This window comes from Ipomoea nil, unplaced genomic scaffold (assembly GCF_001879475.1).
Source record: "Ipomoea nil cultivar Tokyo-kokei standard unplaced genomic scaffold, Asagao_1.1 scaffold0804, whole genome shotgun sequence".
Taxonomy (NCBI): domain Eukaryota; kingdom Viridiplantae; phylum Streptophyta; class Magnoliopsida; order Solanales; family Convolvulaceae; genus Ipomoea; species Ipomoea nil.
This window is the reverse complement of record NW_017617232.1, coordinates 223,840-244,747: the sequence shown is the minus strand read 5'-3', so window position 1 is coordinate 244,747 and position 20,908 is coordinate 223,840. Positions and strand designations below refer to the sequence as shown.

The 20,908-nt window shown below is 33.8% G+C and overlaps 2 protein-coding genes and 1 non-coding gene across 7 annotated transcripts; 2 read left to right on the top strand and 1 right to left on the bottom strand.

Annotated features, from left to right (window-relative positions):
* On the top strand, positions 1–8,064 carry LOC109177401 (WD repeat-containing protein 26-like). 5 transcript variants are annotated; one of them, XM_019326771.1, is made up of 6 exons: positions 1–202; positions 2,381–3,269; positions 5,739–5,840; positions 6,529–7,158; positions 7,545–7,697; positions 7,834–8,064. In XM_019326771.1, exons 2-6 carry the CDS (start codon positions 2,478–2,480, stop codon positions 7,903–7,905), a joined length of 1,749 nt encoding a protein of 582 aa, XP_019182316.1. In that variant the 5' UTR covers positions 1–202; positions 2,381–2,477; the 3' UTR covers positions 7,906–8,064. The 5 variants fall into 5 exon arrangements, with proteins under 5 accessions (XP_019182316.1, XP_019182317.1, XP_019182318.1 ...); XM_019326772.1 differs by having other exon boundaries at positions 1–299; XM_019326773.1 differs by having other exon boundaries at positions 1–338.
* Positions 8,065–10,607: 2,543 nt separating this feature from the next.
* Positions 10,608–10,689, bottom strand: TRNAS-AGA. Its single transcript has one exon. It is a non-coding gene; the product is annotated as a tRNA-Ser (tRNA).
* A 3,892-nt stretch (positions 10,690–14,581) lies between these two features.
* Positions 14,582–18,247, top strand: LOC109177371. Its single transcript, XM_019326728.1, has 6 exons — positions 14,582–14,678; positions 14,970–15,052; positions 15,308–15,447; positions 15,551–16,087; positions 16,430–16,546; positions 17,534–18,247. The coding sequence occupies exons 1-6, from the start codon at positions 14,608–14,610 to the stop codon at positions 17,789–17,791; spliced, it is 1,206 nt and encodes a 401-aa protein (XP_019182273.1). The 5' UTR covers positions 14,582–14,607; the 3' UTR covers positions 17,792–18,247.
* Positions 18,248–20,908: the final 2,661 nt, after the last annotated feature.

The following is a 20,908-nucleotide window of genomic DNA, read 5'->3' as shown; positions in this document are numbered from 1 at the left end:
TCCTTCACGCAATATACTATCTGCACCGTATATTGAATATATGAATAGAAAATTGTAATCCACGGTTCACTTTCTTCCATCTTCTTTCCAAATCCCTTGCCCCACCCTACCGCCATTATCAAGAATCATTTTTCTTAGAGACTATGCCATTTACGGATATTTAGATAGCCAAGCATCAATCAAGTCGCCCACAGAATCAAGTGTAATCTTACACACACAAGTTTTCCCCTTTTCATTTCACTTACATTTCCCCCATTTTTGGCATCTGCTTTGCTCGGATACTTGAAATCACTGTCTGGGTATTTGGAGATTCTTGATTAATCTGTTTATTTCTTGTGGTATTGTCTATTTATTAGTTCCTGCATTTTGCTTTACGGGTTACTAGCACCGTCTTTGAATTGGGTTTAATTTTTCTACTTGGTTTATCATTTCTGTGGATTTCTGGAGTTGGATTTCAGATTCTTGTTCTGTTTTTTGTTTTTTATTTGTTCGATTTCATGTTTTTTTTTTTTTGATTGATTTAGCTCAGTGTTATTTTAGGAGTATTATCTGTCATCTGATTGTTTCTCATATATAGGACTGATTATACAAATCACTTATCAATAACAACAATACAGATCACTTTATTTAGCTTTAATTTTTTTCTTTTCAGAACTGAAAGGGTAGTACTTTAATTGAAGCTTTAGGACTCTCTAGATATAATTAGCTCCTATGAGCATAATTTTGCTTTTCAGACTGGGAATGTAGTAGAACTATTTTTCTTCTTCTTATAAAAAATACAAGCCACTTTATCTAGCTTAAAAATTTTGCTTGAGTTATGAAAGGGCAATAGCTATTTTCCTTCTCTAATTGCAACTTTAGGACTCTAGGTGCCTAGGTGGTGCATTAGGAGTTACAGAGTAATTTTTGTTTTAAGACATTAAATGAATTTGTAGAATTTTGGAATATATTTTTAATCATAAGAGTTGTGTGACTTATACACCAAAGGTGAAGCAGGTCAGCTATGGAGCTATACATGTTGAGACTGATTTGTGCATTCTCTTCCCTACTTAGTTTCCAACTTTGAGATCATATACGATAAAGAAGTAGGGTGTAATGGAAAGTGAGAGAAATCGGTATCAGTAACGGTGGAGCTATAAGAGTCCTGATATCTTTACTCTTATCGCGACATAAATGGAAATTTTAGGAACATGATTATGAAATATGAATCATTTATTAATATTTAATGACACTTAATATTTATTTGGTTCCTAGTTATGTGCTGCCTAGGGAAGAACACAAGGTTGACGTTCTGAGCTAATTTAACCAAGTTATTATGGTGACATCTCTGAGAAGAAAAGGAAGGATATTAAATGGATAATTAAAGAAGTTCTCTAGTGCAATCATTGCATAATTGGCTATGTAGTTATGTGATATGAGACATAAGAGGAGGACTCAAAAGTTTAACTCTTGTCAACTGATAAACAGTAAACTATAGACTCCAACTTGCTTAGCTATCAAGCTTTATGATCCTCCCTTAACAGTGATGAATGTTACCAACAAGTGCGGTGAACTATTACTTCAAAGGCATGAACATTAACGCAGAACATTTTACATTTCGTAGGACAGAGATGAATATTTACTGTGGGGTGTATAATACACCGTGTATTAAGTGCAATGGACTTGAGCAATGATATAATTATCTAATTCTTGCTGTCCTATAATCATCTCAGTGTTATTTGCTTAACTCAAGAAGCATCTACACTGTAATGTAGTAGATCTATTTGGACTCTTCTCATCCCCATTCTTCTTGTCTGCCTATTACTTGTCCCTGGAGCATTGAAATCATAACATAGATTTAATGTTATTTAGTTTTAGGAAACCTCATTATACTGAAAGGTATATAAAAAAAATGCAAGGTTTGTGAGTTTCCCTTTATATTTGATAAAACAAAAACATAGGTTTTTAAGGTTTCCGGGAGGGATATGCTATTTCTAATTATTTAAATGTTGTTGTCTAATGTAATAGGCCATATATTCCTTTTGTTTTACCTACTCCCTAAGTCCCTATATATGCTTTATTTTATTTCTGTATATCTCTATTTTATGTTTAGGTATTTACTTTTGTTGTTTAACTTGTATTTGTTGGTGACAGCAGCTTGCTAGTGAAGATTGCCCTTTATTTAACAAAATAAGCTGCTGTTATATGCTAAACTTACTAATTAGTAGTGGTTTGTAAGGTTCCATATTGAAATTGACAGCAGTATAAGACTCTCATTAATCAGTATATGATTCTCAGCAGAATGTGTAGGTGTCAGGAAACAATTTGATTATTGCATCCTCTTCTTACGTTTTATTTTTTCTGTTCTCACATATATGTTTTCTTTTTATTGATAACACAGGAAGGTTCTACTTATTTGTTGGAGGGCATAGAATTACTATTTGGATCTTTTGCCTGTATTTATATTTGAGTCATATATGGACTGATTTATACAGTTCATGGGAGGTGTAGAGGATGATGAACCGCCATTCAAACGTGTGAAGGTATCTTCAGGAGAACTCTTGAACAGAAAGTCTCTTAGAGATCCCACAAATTGTTCATTGAGTGACTGTTCAATGGCTCGGTCCTTAGTTTGTGAAGGGGGCAATGATGTTGTTGGTTCGAAAGGAATTGTCAAGAAAGTTGAATTTGTTCAAATCATAGCTGAGGCATTATATTCTCTTGGTTATAAGAAAACAGGGGCACAGCTAGAGGAGGAGTCAGGGATACATTTGCACTCCTCAGTTGTAAATTTGTTTATGCAGCAAATCCTCGATGGGAAATGGGATGAAAGTGTAATCACATTGCATAGACTTGGTATTGTGGATCAAACCACCGTAAAGTTGGCATCTTTTGTATTGTTTGAGCAGAAACTACTTGAACTTCTTGGTAGTGAAAATGTCATGGGCGCTTTGAAGACTTTAAGGACTGAGATTGCCCCTCTAGGCGTAAACCATAATAGAGTACGTGAGCTTTCCTCCTGTATCTTGTCTCATTCACAGCAGGTTCATGTTGGCATATCAGGTGAGAACATTGTCAGAATGAAGTCGAGATCAAAACTGCTTGAGGAATTGAAGGGATTGCTTCCTCCTACAGTAATGATACCTGAGGAAAGATTGGTGCATCTTGTTGAACAGGCCCTGGAGTTACAATTAGATGGTTGTAGGTTTCACAACTCTTTGGCTGGAGAAATGTCATTACTCACTGATCATCAGTGTGGCAAAGATCAAATCCCTTCTCAAACCTTACAGGTGAGAAAACATAGTTGCTCAAAACTTGTTATTTAACATGTAGCTTATTTATGGTATTTTCACACCAATTGCTGAACTTGTTATTTATTTGGCCGAGCACTATAAGCTATTAAAGGTTTTTATTTTATTTTATTTTAACTGACCATTTTATTAAGAGAAGAAAAGATAACAAAATCCAGGTCCCATAGAAGGACCAAGCTACTAAGTACTAACTATAGGAAGAGGAACAAACCCTTCCTTACAAAAAACAGTCAAGGCAAAAGCTATAGACGTCTTAAAAGAAAGAACTCAACCAACTAAACCCACATTTACAAGTATAGAGCCTAAACCCAATCAATGAATTGGCCTAACTATGAATGTCCAACCATAAGTCCAATCGCCAATAATCAACCACATGCCGAGTGAGTCACACCGCCACCCTACCAGGCAAACCCCCCAAGCTTTGGGAGCGAGTAAATTCATGGCTCATCTTTGGAGAACAAAAAAGAGCTTGAAAGGCTATTAAGGCTATTTTTAAGAAATTTAATTGGGAGCATATTGAAGGCTTTGAAGTCCTCAATGTTCATTTTCCTCTAATTGTTTTTTCATTAAGAAGCAAAATGTCGTTGCATTATTCCCATGATCTTAGAGAATCTTTTTTTCCCTGTGGGCCCGAATAAGGATGTCAATGGTACTTGCACCCAACGGGTTACCCTTGTCCCAGCCTCAATGGGGAATAAAATATCCACAAGATTTGGGTAATGAGGTTGGCTATGGGAGACTTTTGTTTACCTGTGCGGGTATGGGGGTGGGTGCGAGGAGAGGTATCCCTGTCCTGCCCTTGCACCCACCCGCCCATCCACACACACACAAACATATATTATTGTATGGTTTATATTTATAAATTTGTACCTACTTTCTTTTTTTCATTTTTATTCTTGAGATGTAATGTTTTAATGAAGTATATTTGATATTTTATTGTGCAAATGGATTATAAATTTTATACTAAATTTAAAATTTTGAAATTGTCGTTATGAATAGTGATAAAAATTGTGTCGTGGGTATTCCCTGCCCCTGCAAAATACCCACGGGGGTGGATATTTGTTCCCTGTGCGGGTGTGAGTGCAGGGGTTGGGGTGGGGGCAGGGGATACCCCCCACCCTACCCCACCCTTCCCCATTGCCATCCCTAGACCTGATTATTTGGTTCTTCCAATCTCTTAGAGTGTTGAGTTCAAAATTTTGTTTACTTTAGGAGGTAAGGTTTTTTACCTATTCTTTTGACAGCATTGAAGGCATGCAGAGGTTGATGGTTGTTGTGGGCGCTGAATTTAGCTATTAGAGCTTGAGTAAAATGCTTCTCCTACCCTTTGTTTGAATAAATTTCCCCTGGTTGGAGAACTGGCAAGGGTGATGAAGAGGAGATAAATATGCTGATGACACTTTTTAAAAGTTGGTAGAACGTATTTTGTGCAAGGAATTATTTTCAAGCAAAATGCATATTTTTGTTGAGATATACAGGAAACTGTATTTTTTTTTTTTTTCAAGCAAAAGGAATTATTTTCAAGCAAACTGTAATTTTTTTTTTTTTTTTTTTTTTGCTGGTCTTGCCCTCCTTGAGTAGGCATTTCAGAGCTTTTATGATGCCAAACTCTATACCTAATTTAAAATGCTAAAGGTATATAGGAAACTGATTCTCTATTGGTTTGGAGTTAGTTGCCGTGTTAGATAATAACGTTTTCTTTAATAACTGCTGGACTTTCGTTCAAATTCAGAACAGAATGGATGCTAACAAGATCAAATGTGTTCTACTAATGAATTTTTGGAACAAATAATTTTACTATTATCTGAAGCTGTCTATAATTGTTTATTTTGCCAATGGATGTGACTTCCTAGTTTCTTTCATTTGCTGCTTTCCACTTGGATTTCTTGGCATTGGTTTAAGGTCCCTGTTTTATGACCATCCAAAGAGAAAAAGGTAAAAGGGTTCATTGAAACCTTTACAATGGTGTGACAAATATCTGAAAGTTATAACTCTTTTGACGCCAATGTTTGACTCCAGTGGACAAGAGGTTTGTTGGACATAAGGAATGCCCACAGATGTAATCTTACAGTGCCAGATAATGACAGGAAAATGGATCTGATTACAAATAGACACCTATGGTTCTTCAACAAAGCGAGGAAACTCTTGTATTACCCTACAATGCAAGACGTAGCAATTTTAGCAATTTAGTTTCATAATCTTGTACCTACATGTTTGTTGGAGTTGGAGTGTTGGATGGTGATTTTATTTATGATTTGACCACTGAAAATGAAAATCAAAGAGTTAGTTTTGTTAATTTCCAATGAGGCATGCACAGAATTTGACACTATTTAAAGTGTTTCCATCCTTTCCAAGTTTTCATCTCATTGATTACAGTTTTTTTTTTAAAAAATTTATCATTGGTGGCTTTCTGGGGATCTGAGTATTTTGACAATATAATTTCTGCAGATCCTGCAGGGGCATAGTGATGAAGTCTGGTTCTTGCAATTTTCGCACAATGGAAAATTCTTGGCCTCATCATCAGCAGATTCTTCTGTTATTATATGGGAGGTAACTTTTGGAGTGTTCTCATCTTGCCCTTAATATATCCTTGATGTGATAAAGCATTAATTTGTTTCCTTTTAATTGCTTAGACCTCTTCTTTTGTAATCTACTCAGCATTGCCTTGCATTATTTATTACTTGTTCATATGTGTGCACATCACTATAATGCGTATACCAATCTTCATGCTAGAGGTTCATTTTGCACTCTTGATTTTTGAATAAGATGTTGGCATTCTTCAGAAATAATTGATAAGAATAATTCAATCACAATTCACAAATAAAGCTGCAAAATTGTGACTTTATGCTAAAAGGAAAATCTTTTGACATATTTTCCTTGTGGATTCAGTATTTATTTAATAAAATTATTATTGGAAAAATCCTTTAATGAAATGTGTGGTTCCATTAATCTTGTCAGAAAAATCCTTTCCCCATGCCTACTTTATTGTTATCAATTGTTAACCCAACAGGGTAGCTCAAGTGGCAAATGAGCTCTCTTTGTGGGTGAGAATTCCGGGATAACCCGGGTTCGATTCCCACAAGTGACGATTCCGTTTGGGCCAGCTCCCGTGCCTCCCGGAGCGAACGGGGATTAGTCGGGTGGACCTGGACCGTTAAATAGACAGAGAAAGACCCGGACCACCTCGTGGTTTACACCAAAAAAATAAAAAATACTTAACTGTTCTTGTTCTTTTCAGGTCAAAGTGGATGGTCGAGTCTCCTTGAAGCATCGGTTTTCTGCACACCAAAAACCTGTCTCCTATATTTCATGGAGCCCTGATAGCAATCAGATTCTTACTTGTGGAGCGGAGGAAGTAGTTAGACGCTGGGATGTTCAATCCGGGGAATGTGTTCATGTTTATGAGAAAAGTGAGCTTGGTTTAATATCTTGTGGATGGTCTCCCGATGGCAAAAGGATATTTACTGGCGTTACTGACAAAAGCATTAGCATGTGGGATCTTGATGGAAATGAGTTGGAATGTTGGAAAGGGCAAAGGACTATTAGAACTTCTGATATTGGGATCACTACCGATGGGAAACAGATCGTTTCTGTTCATAAAGAGAAAACAATACTGTTATTTGGATGGGAATCAAAAGCTGAGAAATCAATTAAGGAGGATCAAGTTATAACCTCATTTGTATTATCCAAGGACAGCAAGTACCTTTTGGTTAGTCTGCTTAACCAAGAAATTCATCTTTGGAATATCGATGGAAGTGTGACATGCATAGCCAAATTTAAAGGCCACAAACGCAATCGCTTTGTTGTAAGGTCATGTTTTGGTGGATTAGATGAAGCATTTATTGCAAGTGGAAGTGAGGACTCGCAGGTAGTTTCTTCTTCTCTTGTTAACAGACTGTTATAATCTCTCAAACTAGTCAACTGCATATGTTAGATGGTTAGTTGAGTACATGACTAGAGAAATATAGAAGAGGAGTAGCCGAGCAGGCAAAAAAAACCACTCGGCCGAGTTGAATGTCAACTCGGCTGAGTTTGGCACCGACTCGGCCAAGTTAGGCGCTCAACTCGGCCGATTGGCGCCTAGTCGGCCAGTTAGTCGGTCATCCGACTAAAAGCCGCCTAGGGCTGAAATTGCCTTTGCCTATGGGTGCCTAGTCGGCACCTAGGTGGCCGCCTAGGCCGATTTTTACAACACTGCCTTATATTATATGCATATAAACGTGATTCTAATACATCTTTATTTTATTCTTTTAGGTCTATATATGGCATAGAAGCTCGGGTGAACTTGTTGGGACATTGCATGGGCATTCCGGGACTGTCAACTGCGTGAGCTGGAATGGAGCAAACCCTCATATGCTGGCCTCTGCAAGTGATGATCGAACAATTCGGATATGGGGATTGAAGCAGGTAAACTTGAAGCAAAACAGTACGGTTTGTAATGGTGTCCACCATTGCAATGGTGGATCATGAAACTGTTGGGTGTTTTACCTAAGGCGGTTCGTTTTCTTCCATTGATGGTTGCTTTCGTGTAAATCCTTTACAGGTAAACGTGCAGCAAAACTGTACCGTCAGGACGGTTAGTAATGGTGTCCACCATTGCAATGGTGGATTGTGAAACTCGTCTTTTACCTAAAAGCGGTTTCTTCCATTGATGATTGCTTTCGTGTAAATTCTTTTACTGCCTACTTCTTTGTCAACCTGACTTGTTATATCTAACAAGAATGTGGAGTGCACATTCACTTACAGTAATAAATTCCAGACTCTTTTCTTTGTAGCATTATTTGTCCCTTTTTCTTGTGTTGTTTATAATGAAGATTTGTTAAGTTGGTTTGAAGATGAAACATAATGTTCTCAAGAATTGGTCATATTTGTTATAAGTTGGACAAATTCTCTAATGAGGGGTTTGGTAGAGTGTAGTTGTAATTTAATTGCAATATTTTTGGTTGGAGGGAATTGCAATTTCCTCATTTTGTGGAATTACAATTCATACAATTATACTTTGCCTCATATGAATTGCAATTCAATAGGGAAAAGAAAGGAAAAAAGAAGAAAAAAAAAACTTTTTACCCCTGATTATTATCTTTATTATTCATTGGTTAAACTAATTTTTTTTGTTGGATATTTTCTTTAGTAATTTAAAATTATTTCTAAATTTAATTTTATGTTTAATAGTATATTTAATATTTAATGTAATTTTTAAGTATATAAATTTTATACACTAATACTACGTAATAAATTTAATATTATAAAAAATTTGAATTAAAAATAATTTCACTTAAGCCATACACAAAATGGGATAGGTGTACATGATATGCAATGTAGGATTTCTCTTTCATTTTTTTTTTTAAACAGTCCTTTAATTTTTAATTTTTATTTTTGAACACCAAATGATTTACTTCATTTTCTCCAAAAGAACATTACAAAGAAAGGGTGGAAGGTTGGAAGACCACTCCATGCAATTTAACATAAAAACGGATTTTCGAGCTAATAAATAGATCGTTCTATTCACATATTGCTTAATAAAAGAGATGTTAACATGATCAAACACATTTAACATATCTTTAATATCCAACACATTTTTAAATAGTAACCAAGTATTTTTGTTGCAAAGGGTTCTAATATATTTAATGAATGCACATATATGCAAGATCAATGAATGAATCAACGGTATCAGTCCTTTAGGTGTTTTGCTCAGTGTTCATTTAATTCAACCAATTAGAAATTTTGATGTAGTAAAAATTTAAAATTTTTAATTATAATGTAACCCAAAGATATTGGATATTTGGTAAATATGATGTAATCCAAAGATCAAAATGCTAAAGAAAGTGTTTTGGTTATTCAACAGTTTAAAGCAACAATTTGTTCCAAACCACTGAAAATAAAAATATTGCAATTTACAATATTTTCACTTAGCGTTTTTGAGAATGATTTCCCCAAAACACATCTATATTTTTTAAAAAAAATTATTATTAAAACAATTATTATTATTATTATTATTATTATTATTATTATTATTATTATTATTATTATTATTATTATTATTATTATTATTATTATTATTATTATTATTATTATTATTATTATTATTATACCCTTAAGTCATTTTAAATGTTAATTTAAACAGCGAATTTTTTCAAATACATTTTTACCAACCGTTGATATAATTCGCTGGTCTAATCCGCTAACGCTAACCGCTAACTGCTGATTATCAAACAAGGACATTGCGAGGTAGTTTCTCACTTCAATTTTGGTATGTGATTTGATACTCTCTTTGTCAACAAATCCCTCAAGTAGTTAATATGATTGACTTTATTAATTTAAAATTTTCATGGTATTAATAAAATACTTGGTAAATAAATATATAACATTATTTTGTATTATAACTTTGATATTTAATTAAAAATAGTGCATAAAAAAGATAATAGACAATGTAGTGAATATAATCAATTGATGAATTTGAATGTAAAGAATTTTTACATTGGAGAAAAATAAAGACAATATAACTAATAAAATTATTTCTCTTAATTAATTTATTGATAATGGTTTTCAAAAAAAATTTTATTGATAATGAATAATTTTTTTTTTTGAATAAAGGCATTGTAGACATAATTCTAAATTAAAAAAATGCATATGTATTATTTTTTGTTGTAGCTACCAAATTATTATTTAATTTAATAAGAGTAAAATAGAATACTAATTATGCCAAATTTAATTGGGATGGGGTTCGAACATAAGATCTTTCTTATTGAAATCAATGAGTAAGTTAACAGTGAACTAATAGAAATTAACAGAATGGATAATATTTAACGGAAAAGTTAACAGATCAATCTGAGCTATTCATTTGATTAAAAAATTTGACCGCTATTTTTCTACCCCGCAAATTATGCCCTGGACCCGTGTCCACAATGCATTTGGACACGAGTCCAAAACGATGTCGTTTTCAGGGAAAACGCATCATTCCAGTTTTAAAAAAAGATTTGATTTTGTCTCGCCGTTAACGGCGTTATTCGTTTGTGCCATTATGAATGTACAGTTATGGGATTATGAATGTACAGTTATAGAATTATGAATATAGAGCTATGACATTATGAACATATAGTAATAAAATTGTGAACATATACTCATATAATGAAGCGGTCTGAAATTTAAAAAAGAAGAGAAAATCATACTTGGTATTAATATCAGTCGTGGCTAATCTTTCATTCGTTTCTGCCTGGCTATAATACAGAGGCCTGGCTAATCTTTCATTCGTTTCTGCCTGGCTATAATACACAGGCCTTTGAGTCTGACTCTCTGAGCGAAGGAGAAGTAAAGATGCGTGGACGGCAGGATTCGAACCTGCGCGGGCAAAGCCCACATGATTTCTAGTCATGCCCGGTAACCACTCCGGCACGTCCACAAACATATGTTACTTCAAAACATTAACTAATTAAACCCTAAACTTACAAATTACCACAGATAGAGCGTATTAGCATCAATCCCTTTAAGTTGGTAACTTTTAACTATTTTATGGTATACTTTTCACCTTAAAATCCTTCATATAAGTTCAGGAACACAACATATTTTTTAGTGCACGATGATTTTAAACTTAAAATGCAATTACAACAGATTGAGGCCACAATACTACACCAAATAAGGTATTTAGCGGCGGTTTCATATTGCCACTATTGTGTTTCCCAGCGGTTATTCAATCGTGACTAAATAGTGTGTCGCAAATGATTTAGCGGCGGTTTCATATTGCTACTATTGTGTTTCCCGGCGATTATTCAATCGTGACTAAATAGTGTGTTGCAAATGATTTAGCGGCGGTTTTCAACAATTGCGTGAATTAATGGAAAACTTATTTCGTGGCAGTTTTTAGTACATTTAGCGACAATTTTGTAACCGCTGCGAAATAATTAGTTATTTTTGTTTAGATTTTAGCTACACTTACATAATGGCCTGGTGCCAGATTTATTCTTTTGTGTGAGATGGATGGGTGGTTCAGGAAGTGGAGGAATTTGTTTGCTAGTTGTTTGGTGTGTGCATTAAGCCTTTACGTATGTGCGTGCAGGCAACAACTCACGTGCTCGTCAGGCGAGTGAGCCGCAGTCGCAAGAGACTACGGTCGATGATGGCTTTGCCACACCTGATTATGTGTACACACAGGAAGAGGTTGAGATGTTCCATAGTGTGATTTCTTCATTCTGTTGTCTCCTTAGCTTGGACTGCCAGACTTTAATGATATCTGATGGATGGTCTTGTATGCAGGGCCAGCATCCTCGTAGCAATCATGGAGACCATTCAAGGATTCATTAATATTTATGAAGGATTTATTTAATTCCTTTCCTGAAATATTCATGCCAATCGCAAAGCTTTTGAATGAACTGGCAGCACAGAATCATATTACAGGAGAAAATCAAGAGTGTTATCCAACTAATTGAAAGGAAAGTTGAGGAAAATCACAGGCTGCGTCAACCTCTAAGAATGAGGAAGCAAAAGCCTGTGCCTATCAAGATGGTTAATCCCAAATTTGAAAGACCAAGTAATAATCTTTAGTACTTATAATGTTGCATTATATATATTGGCCGGTTGGGTACTATTATATTCATTTATGGACATATATATATGATTGTCTAATGATGAATTGAATTGTGCAGCTTTGTTAAGGGTAGAGATCGTGAACGGGCTGAGATGAGGAAGTTAAAGAAACGCGTAAAACAGGAAGGGAAAGGAGCTGCTCGTGAAATTCGTAAAGATAATCATTTCTTGTTTGGGGTGAAGGAGAAAGAGAAAGCATCCCTAGCAGAAGAATGGTCTGAAAAGTATGGGAAAGCGCTTGCTTTTCTTCAAGAACATTTAAATCTGGGCAATTGGGAGGGAACAGGAAGAGAAGAAGATGAAGAAGAAGAAGAAGAAGTTCAACTCACAGTTTCATAACTTTCTTTCTGGCCTGGATTACTTAAAAATCACTACTGGAAATTATGGAATTTCCGACCACCTGAAAGTGATCTTAAATCAAGTCGAAAGTAAAAAATGGTTGGAAATAGCAATAAAGGGTTTTCCGAATACCAAAAGTGGTCGGAATAAAGACTTTCGACTTGATTAAAGATCAATTTCAGGTGGTCGGAAATTTCATAATTTCCAATAGTGAATTCTGGTGAGTATATGTGCACTTTATTATACTCATGCTGATACCATACGGAGAAGATAACACTGATTCCATGCTTTAATTTTCCCTTTCACAATCCATGTGAGAGGTATGAAGTTCAACTAGCTTAACTAGTGCAGCTGAATCTGTATGTGTTGCACTTTTTATTTGTAGTAGTAATAGTGTATTAGTTATCAAGAAATCAAGAACATGATATATAGAAGAGTGGAGTTGATGAGGGAAAGTAGAAAAATTCTTGTAAAGTGTTTGCATGTTTAATTTGGGTCACAAAATCAATATTATAATACTTTACTTCATCACTGAGTTCTCCTTTAGATAGATAAAGCTATATCTACCTCAGCTCCATCTTTAATTCTTTTACCATTGCTCTTTTCTTCTTTTAATTTTGTTTGTTGTTCAAGCCTCCAAAAAGCTTAGCTATTAAATTGGGGCAATTTATATCGTGCACTACGGCGCACATAGCAATGTGCGCTCAGGCACAAAACGCACGCGTTTCTTGCTGACGTACTCCGTCCTTCCGAACAGACCAAACTCCATTATGTGTATTCAGTTAAAAGTTTATGTGTATTGTGTTATGAGTTTATGTGTAGTCAGTTAAGAGTTTATATGTATTATGTTAACCAAATCCCATTATGTGTATTCTGTTAAAAGTTTGTGTATTATGTATTCTGTTATGAGTTTATGTGTATTCTGTTATGAGTTTATGTGCATTCGAAACATATGATTTTTTTTAACAACTTAACAAAACGACGTCGTTTTGTTGTTAAATTGGTATGTAGACCAGACAAAATAAAATTTGTACTCCGCATTATATATATGATGATCATAAGGAGTTTGTTTGTTTGTTTGGTTTTTTTTTTTCTTTTTAATTTCTCAAGAATAAGTAATAAAAGTAAGGGAAGGAAATGAAGAGACAGGACATGTTTCCAAACAAAAAATAATACTATCCTTAACTCCTTAGTTATTCTATTTTACTTTTGTGTTTTGTAAGCAAGAAGACAGGCTTCTCATATAATAATCCAAAAATGAAATAGGTGATTATATTCCTCAGTTTGGTTCTTTTTTTTACCGTGAAGCAAATTCAATTAATTCTTCCACAAGATTTTTAATCTCTATATTATATAACCGCTACATTGTCATTACCAGAACCAATCCAAGTAAACCTGAATTATTCCCTTTTCAAAGAGTCAATTCTCTCTTCTTATCTTACCTACAAGACATGACAACCCAACCTGCTTCTCTATCAAGAACAGTGATTTCACAAGTGACTCATGTTGAAGAGAAGATCATCATGGAACAAGTCAAGGATACGCATAATCCGAATGGTGGCATAGATGTTGATGCCAATTGTCTTCTCAAATTTGTAGATGATATTTTCAATTTCAATACGGTTTGTCAATATACTTATTGAACTATTTTTAAAATTTTTCTTGACAAATATATAGATTTAGTAAGCATTGTATATTTTTTTATCATACAATTACCTAAATGCAGCACATATATAATTAATACAAATTTATACTATTATTATCAATGTCACCAAGTAATTTACATCGTATAATCATAGGCCAAAGAGAGATTTCTTAAATGTTCTTACAATTCTTGTTTAGAGATAGTTTCATTCTTGTTTTCATCACACTAGCTTTGTGTTAATGGAGTATGAATTTAGGTTCCTCAAAAAGCAATGCAAGACAGGTTCAAATTACAAGAACACATCCAGAAGGTGATTTCATTTGATGTTTTACAACTCTCTTTCGTGGTATGGTATATATAAATCTTCCAATCATTCATCACACAATTTTATATTGAGTACAAATTGAATGATGACTTTTTTCTTTTAAATTTCATTCTCATTTTTAGATAGCCTTCACTTGTGTAAGCTATGATGATAGTCACTCAACTGCCATTTATCTACTAAGTTTGTTGTCAAAGTATATGTGGCATGCTAAGGGAGTAATGTTACTCGCATGTTTTGCGATCATCCGAGGAAAATCTAAAGTTGCCTCACAATCATGTCATCGGAAAGGACTATCCTACAACATGGCTGCTCTAAGAAATAGTCTAAACTCAATGCTATCCCCTGACAATGAAATTTCTTTTAATGACTCAATAAGATCCATTTTTGATCTCACCAAGCTTATGGTTGAGCTTCGACATTCATCATCAATGTTTTTGGCGAACTACTGGATCGCAAGAAGTATTGTTACCTACGCTCATCTACTTATTTTGGGCCTCGAGTAAGACCACTTGATTTAACTTTGTATAAATTAAAGTACATGTATTATGCCTTAATCTAATTTTTCAATAATCATTATAAGTAATTAGTTGTAATATCTCATATAAAAATCTATAAATCATTAATACAATATAATAAAGTTGAAAAATATTTCAAAGCATTAATTTACATTGCACAACAACACGTGTAAATTGGGTTTAATTAACTATTCGCAAATAAGTATAGTGAAGATTGATTTATTGATGTTTGCTTAGCTTTTAATTAATTAATTAGCCTTGCTCTTATTCTTCAGGCCACAAAATCATATCATGACGGAACTGTCCAATGTATCCACCAAAATCAAAGAGATTCTGGCTTCCAGCCTCCCACTACTAGGTTACGTTGGCTTAATATTTTACTTTAATATTTAGTTACGAAATGTTTATGATTATAATTCATGTATAATTTCTAGTGTATATGAAGTTATTATAAATTGACTCTAAAAGTTAAACTTTGTTACGCAAACAAATAATCCTTAATTTTTCTAATTAAAATGATTAATTAAATCCAAAATTACAGTAGTTTGATTAAATAGATTTTACCAAAAATCATAATTTAGCAATGAGATTAATTATAGTTTTGTGTATGCAGAGGCAAAAAGAGCAGAAGAAAATTATCAAACGTTGTTACATGCGTTTGATAATTCTTCAAATATCTTGGACGTTCTTAAATTGATATTCAATATCAAAAATAATAAAGAGAAGCCAATTTTGGTCCGAACTGGGTGGCGAGTATGCATAAGCATTTGTTCTTACTTATCTTATATTATTATCATATATGTGTACGTGGGAAATACTAGATTTGATGACCTCCAAATATCTTTTATATTTACAGTATTCAGGGGGATTAGATGAGTTTGAAGGGGAGGGATTGCTATTGCTAATATCATCCGGCAAACACTTCCCCTATTGTGCATATTATGCGTCGCGCACAGGAGTAAAGATGATTTGGGTTCCAATTATAAATGATCAAGATGAGCATATAAAAATGCGAGCTGTTTACGAAAATTATTTTGTATTGGATCCACAAAAATGGATTGCACCAGAATTTGTAAGATTTCTTAAAGACAAGTGTATCTCAACTTTTCAAGTTGGGGGCGACCCTATTGTCATTTCACTGGACAAACGGGGAAGATTGGTTCATTGTAATGCACTACACATGATATTCACATGGGATATTCAACTTTATCAAAGGAGAACAATGATATCAGGTGATATAATCCCTTCATTAGAAAATGAGTTGAGGGAAAGGACTTCTGGTGCTGGCCGTGTGATTGATGACATTGACAAACAAATATATAATTTCGCGAGAGAGGTCCGCCAAAAGATCAATTATTGGATGAACGACATTGACACGAAGATGAAAAGTTCGGTATGTCTATCTTATAATTAAACTCTTACTCGTTTATTATATGTACATGACTGCTGGAAATTATGGAATTTCCGACCACCTGAAAGTGATCTTAAATCAAGTCGAAAGCAAAAAGTGGTCGAAAATAGCAACAAAGGTTTTTCCGGATACCAAAAATGGTCGGAACAAGACTTTCGACCTGATTTAAGATCACTTTCAAGTGGTCAGAAATTTCATAATTTCCAGCAGTGAATTATTATGCACTGTCTATCTTTATTTATTTTTTAAAAAAAATTCACTAAAAAGTTTATTATTTTAGAATTCAACCATTTTATATAAATACAATAATATTTTATTCATTAGTTTCGTTCATACAATTACACGCGTGAGAGAGAACAAGAACTTTGGATTAAAGAATCTTGGAATCTTGAGCTTGTAGTAGGATGGTGGCGCGGCTTCGAGCGGAGGCTACACCGTTGGGTAAGTTATGAATCCTCAACTGTACTTCAATTCTAATGAATTAACTATAAGCTAAGCTTGTTGAGCCTATAATCATTAATGTGCATTCCAACTACGAATTTAGACTTTTAGTTGAGATAGAACACATACTTCAATTTAGTATCAGAGCCAGACCAAAGGTCAGCGATTACGTGGAACGATTCACGTGTTGCTTAGATTCACGTGTTGCTTAGAACCCATCGCACACGTGAGGGAGCATGTTGAGTATATAATCATTAATGCAATCGTTATGCTGTGCATCCGTATGCACCATGCATGGTGCATACGGATGCCAAAACGACGTCGTTTTATTAAAAAACGCGCATCTCCCCTTTAAAAAATATTCAGGTTCGATTCCCAGCAACAACATTATATTGTTCATTCATTCTGGAATTTTAGTTCATAGATTATGGAATTATAGTTCATTGATTATGGAATTATAGTTCATCGATTATGGAATTGTAGTTCATCGATTCTGAAATTTTAGTTTATAGATTATGGAATTTTAGTTCATTCATTCTGGAATTTTTAGTTCATAGATTAGATTATGGAATTATAGTTCATCGATTATGGAATTTTAGTTCATATGTTGTTGCTGGGAATCGAACCTGATTTTTTTTTTTAAGGGGAGACGCGCGTTTTATTAAAACGACGTCGTTTTTGTATCCGTATGCACCATGCATGGTGTATGCAGATGCACAGCATAATTTGCCCCATTAATGTGCAATCCAACTACGGCCTACATGCCTACAGCCTACTATATTTTTTTTTTTTGAATGCTACAGCCTACTATATATACTATACACTACAATTCAATTATCTTAGCTTCTATGTCCCCTCATGCTTAAAAGTTAAAACAAAATTATTACTCCGTATGCAATTTTTTTTTTTAAAAAAAAAAATTAAATGAACATTCAATTAAGCATTATTAAAACATTATATTGTTCTATGTATTTTTCTTTTGAACAGATTGATGATGATGAAAAGTACATTTTCTTATGCGGAGGCAATAACTTTAAACGAGTTATAGAATTTGTATCTAAGCTACGTGAAGTTCGTTCCAAATTTCAAATAGATATGGAATATATATATGTTGGAAGAAGAAGAAAAATGAATGAAGAGATGACCAGAGCATATAGATATATATATATATACCTATCCTTAATGAGGTTAAGCACTTTTGGGCACGACTTTATAGTTTGGCCTCATCTAGGATCCAATATTTAAATAAGGTTGGACTTGATCAAGGGAGCGATGAAATTCTGCAAGGGCTCGGAAAATTATTATCTTATGAAGATGATTGCACAACAATTGGATCATGGGCTTTGTTGGGCAAAGGGAAAAGAATAATTGCATGTGATGTGGGAGACAAAATGTTAGGAGTGTTGAATGAGTACGATGAGAAATGGAAGAACAATGCACATGCCAATGATTTTGAACAAGCATTTAAGGATTGCTATGAGACGCTTAATACTTCTTCTTCTTCTTCCAATCAACACTCTTGTTGTGCTCTCAATCTCTCATCTAATTTGGATAAAATTCCAGAGACTGTATCCTGTTCTCAATGTAACCACAATATGCATAAATTTGTCACTTTCTCCTGTTGTCATGGTCCGACCAATTATTTATATTATGAAAAGGATGAAGACCACAAGTAATACTAGAGTTTGTGTTCCACTTGCACCAGTTGTTAGAATTGTTGTGATGGTGTAAATGCATGTATTATGTTTGTACTTGTACGTTCTTAGTTGAATATATACATACAAATTTAACCTTTAATTTTTTCACTGCACAAATTACTCATTGTCCTGTGACATTAGCCTGCAAATGAAGCTCCTCACACATGACGACTACGACGAAGCAGATGAGAAAGGAGAATCAGAGCTGCACCTCTGCCCTCTTGCATTTAACAACATATAAAAAACAAAATTTTAAACTTTAACTTCCCGCCTAAAATTCTCAAATCATGTGGAGACAGCTAGCTTGGAGATTTAAGGCTAATCCATTTCCAAAGTCAAAGATCGATCCCTTAACCAATGGATGAGTTCCTTCCACTCAACCACACCCTCCAAGTTAAAAGCGCTTTGTGCGAATAAGATAATGCCCAATGGTTATTTTTAAATAAGTATTTCAAAGTATATCAATGCAATATCAAACCAGTTAATATAATCTGCTATTTGCTAACTGCTAACAAAATTCGCTAACCGCTGATTGCCAAACAAGGACATTGCGAGGTAGTTTCCCACTTCAATTTGTTGTGTGATCTGAATACTCTCTTTGTCAACAAATTCCCAAGTAGTTAATATGATTGACTTAATTTTTTTTTTTCATGGTATTAATAAAATACTTGGTAATTGGTAAATAAATATATATCATTATTTTGTATTATAACTTTGACATTTAATTAAAAAAATAGTTTAAAAAAAAAAAGATAATGGACTATGTAGTGAATATAATCAATTGATGAATTTAAATGTAAAGAATTTTTACATTGGAGAAAAATAATGAAATTATTTTTCTTAAATACTTATGATTCTTTACAAAGTAGTATCTATTCTATACTTTCTCAAACATTTTCAGCCCAAAAAATCTAAGTCCCCACCACTGGGGTTCAAAACTTTGCCCATCTACTTGGATGGATAACCGAAATGTCATCACACTACATGGTAGTTAGCAAATTATTTTTCTTAATTAATTAATTGATAATGAATAATATTTTTTTTGAATAAAGGCATTGTAGGGACAATGTATTGAATATAATCAATTGATGAATTTGAATGTAAAGAATTTTTACATTGGAGAAAAATAAAGACAATATAATTAATGAAATTGTTTCTCTTATTTAATTTATTGATAATGAATAATTTTTTTGAATAAAGGCATTGTAGACACATAATTCTAAATTAAAGAAATGCATATGTATTATTTTGTGTAGCTACTAAATTATTTAATTTAATAAAAATAAAATAGAATACTAATTATGCGAACTTTGATTGGGATAGGATTTGAACCTAAGACCTTTCTTATTGAAATCAATGAATAAGTCAACAGAGAATATAATTTTTAAGAGAATTTTGATTGTGATGAGGTTCGAACCTAAGACATTTCTTATTGAAATCATATAAGGGGAAATGACACTTTTTCTCCCTGAGTTGTTTGCTTATAGCACAATTTCTCTCTCTGTTATTTATGTAGCCACTTTATCCCTCAATTGTTTTATTTTTTTATAAATAAAAGGCTAATTCATTAATCATAAATAGAAATGTTTACAATACAGATCGTTAGAATGACAGTGCATTCTTTACCGTCAGACATAGAAACAAATTTTCTAGTAATGTTATAGAAAACTTGGATTGCAGACTGTTTTATAAATTTGAAGCCGAAGTTTGTTGGATGAACTCGGTGCTTATTCACAGATCTGGTCAAACATAGTCAAGCCTGACTCTGATGTGACCATTTTATCATTCCACGCTTATGAGGAGAACTAGTCAAAGAAACGAGAGGAAAACTCGCCAAAGAAACGAGAGGGAAACACTCACCAGAGAGACGAGAGAAAATAAACTAGTCAAAGGAACAAAGGGATAACGTAGAACCAAAAGAAAACAACATAAATGGAAAAGATGATAGAAAACCTGTCAGATCTGGAGAGTCTTTGACGCCTTATCTGAAAAAACGATCGGTGATCATCTGAGATCTAACACTTATTCCTAAAACAGCCAGAGGATGGAGTCTACTAATGGCACCACCGACTCAACCCTCCATTATAGCGTCAGCCAACAGCTGGAGGATGGAGTCGAAGGGCCTTTACAGACAAAAAAGGGAGAGAAAGCACTTGTTTGGAGGAGTGTAATGTATCCCCTCAATTGTTTTTAAAGTGACTATTTCTCCCCCTCTTCGTTAACTAAATGTTTGGACTGTTAAAAGTGAGGGTAAAAATGGTATTTCACTTATTTTACCATTTTAAAGTGAAATACAATTTTTACCCTCACTTTTAACAATCCAAACTAGGGGTGGGCGTTTCAGGTTTCGGTTCGATTTTTCTCAGTTTCGTTTCGGTTTCGTTTTTTCGGTTTTAAAAAAGTTAAACCATTCGGTTTAACATTAGGATTCGGTTCGGTTTAAGATCCCCAAATTTCAACATTTCCTAATTTTTCGAACATACTACCAAACAATACATATTCACATAATCCAAATTCAAAATCTAAACATTATATAACAAAATAGCAATCCAAAGTTCAAACACAATACTAAATACTAATTACCAAACATCAGTTAACGTTTTTGCACAACCGACTCTTCAGTTGGTTCAGTTGGAATATTTTTATTGATAAGATGAATAATCAT

Coding starts and splice junctions, on each gene's coding strand:
- LOC109177401 (XM_019326771.1), top strand. CDS start 2,478: ATGGGAGGTGTAGAGGATGATGAACCGCCATTCAAACGTGTGAAGGTA. Junction 3,270..5,738: donor TCCCTTCTCAAACCTTACAG/GTGAGAAAACAT, acceptor TAATTTCTGCAG/ATCCTGCAGGGGCATAGTGA. Junction 7,698..7,833: donor GGATATGGGGATTGAAGCAG/GTAAACTTGAAG, acceptor AATCCTTTACAG/GTAAACGTGCAGCAAAACTG.
- LOC109177371 (XM_019326728.1), top strand. CDS start 14,608: ATGTTTTTGGCGAACTACTGGATCGCAAGAAGTATTGTTACCTACGCT. Junction 15,053..15,307: donor TTCCAGCCTCCCACTACTAG/GTTACGTTGGCT, acceptor TTGTGTATGCAG/AGGCAAAAAGAGCAGAAGAA. Junction 16,547..17,533: donor AGCGGAGGCTACACCGTTGG/GTAAGTTATGAA, acceptor TCTTTTGAACAG/ATTGATGATGATGAAAAGTA.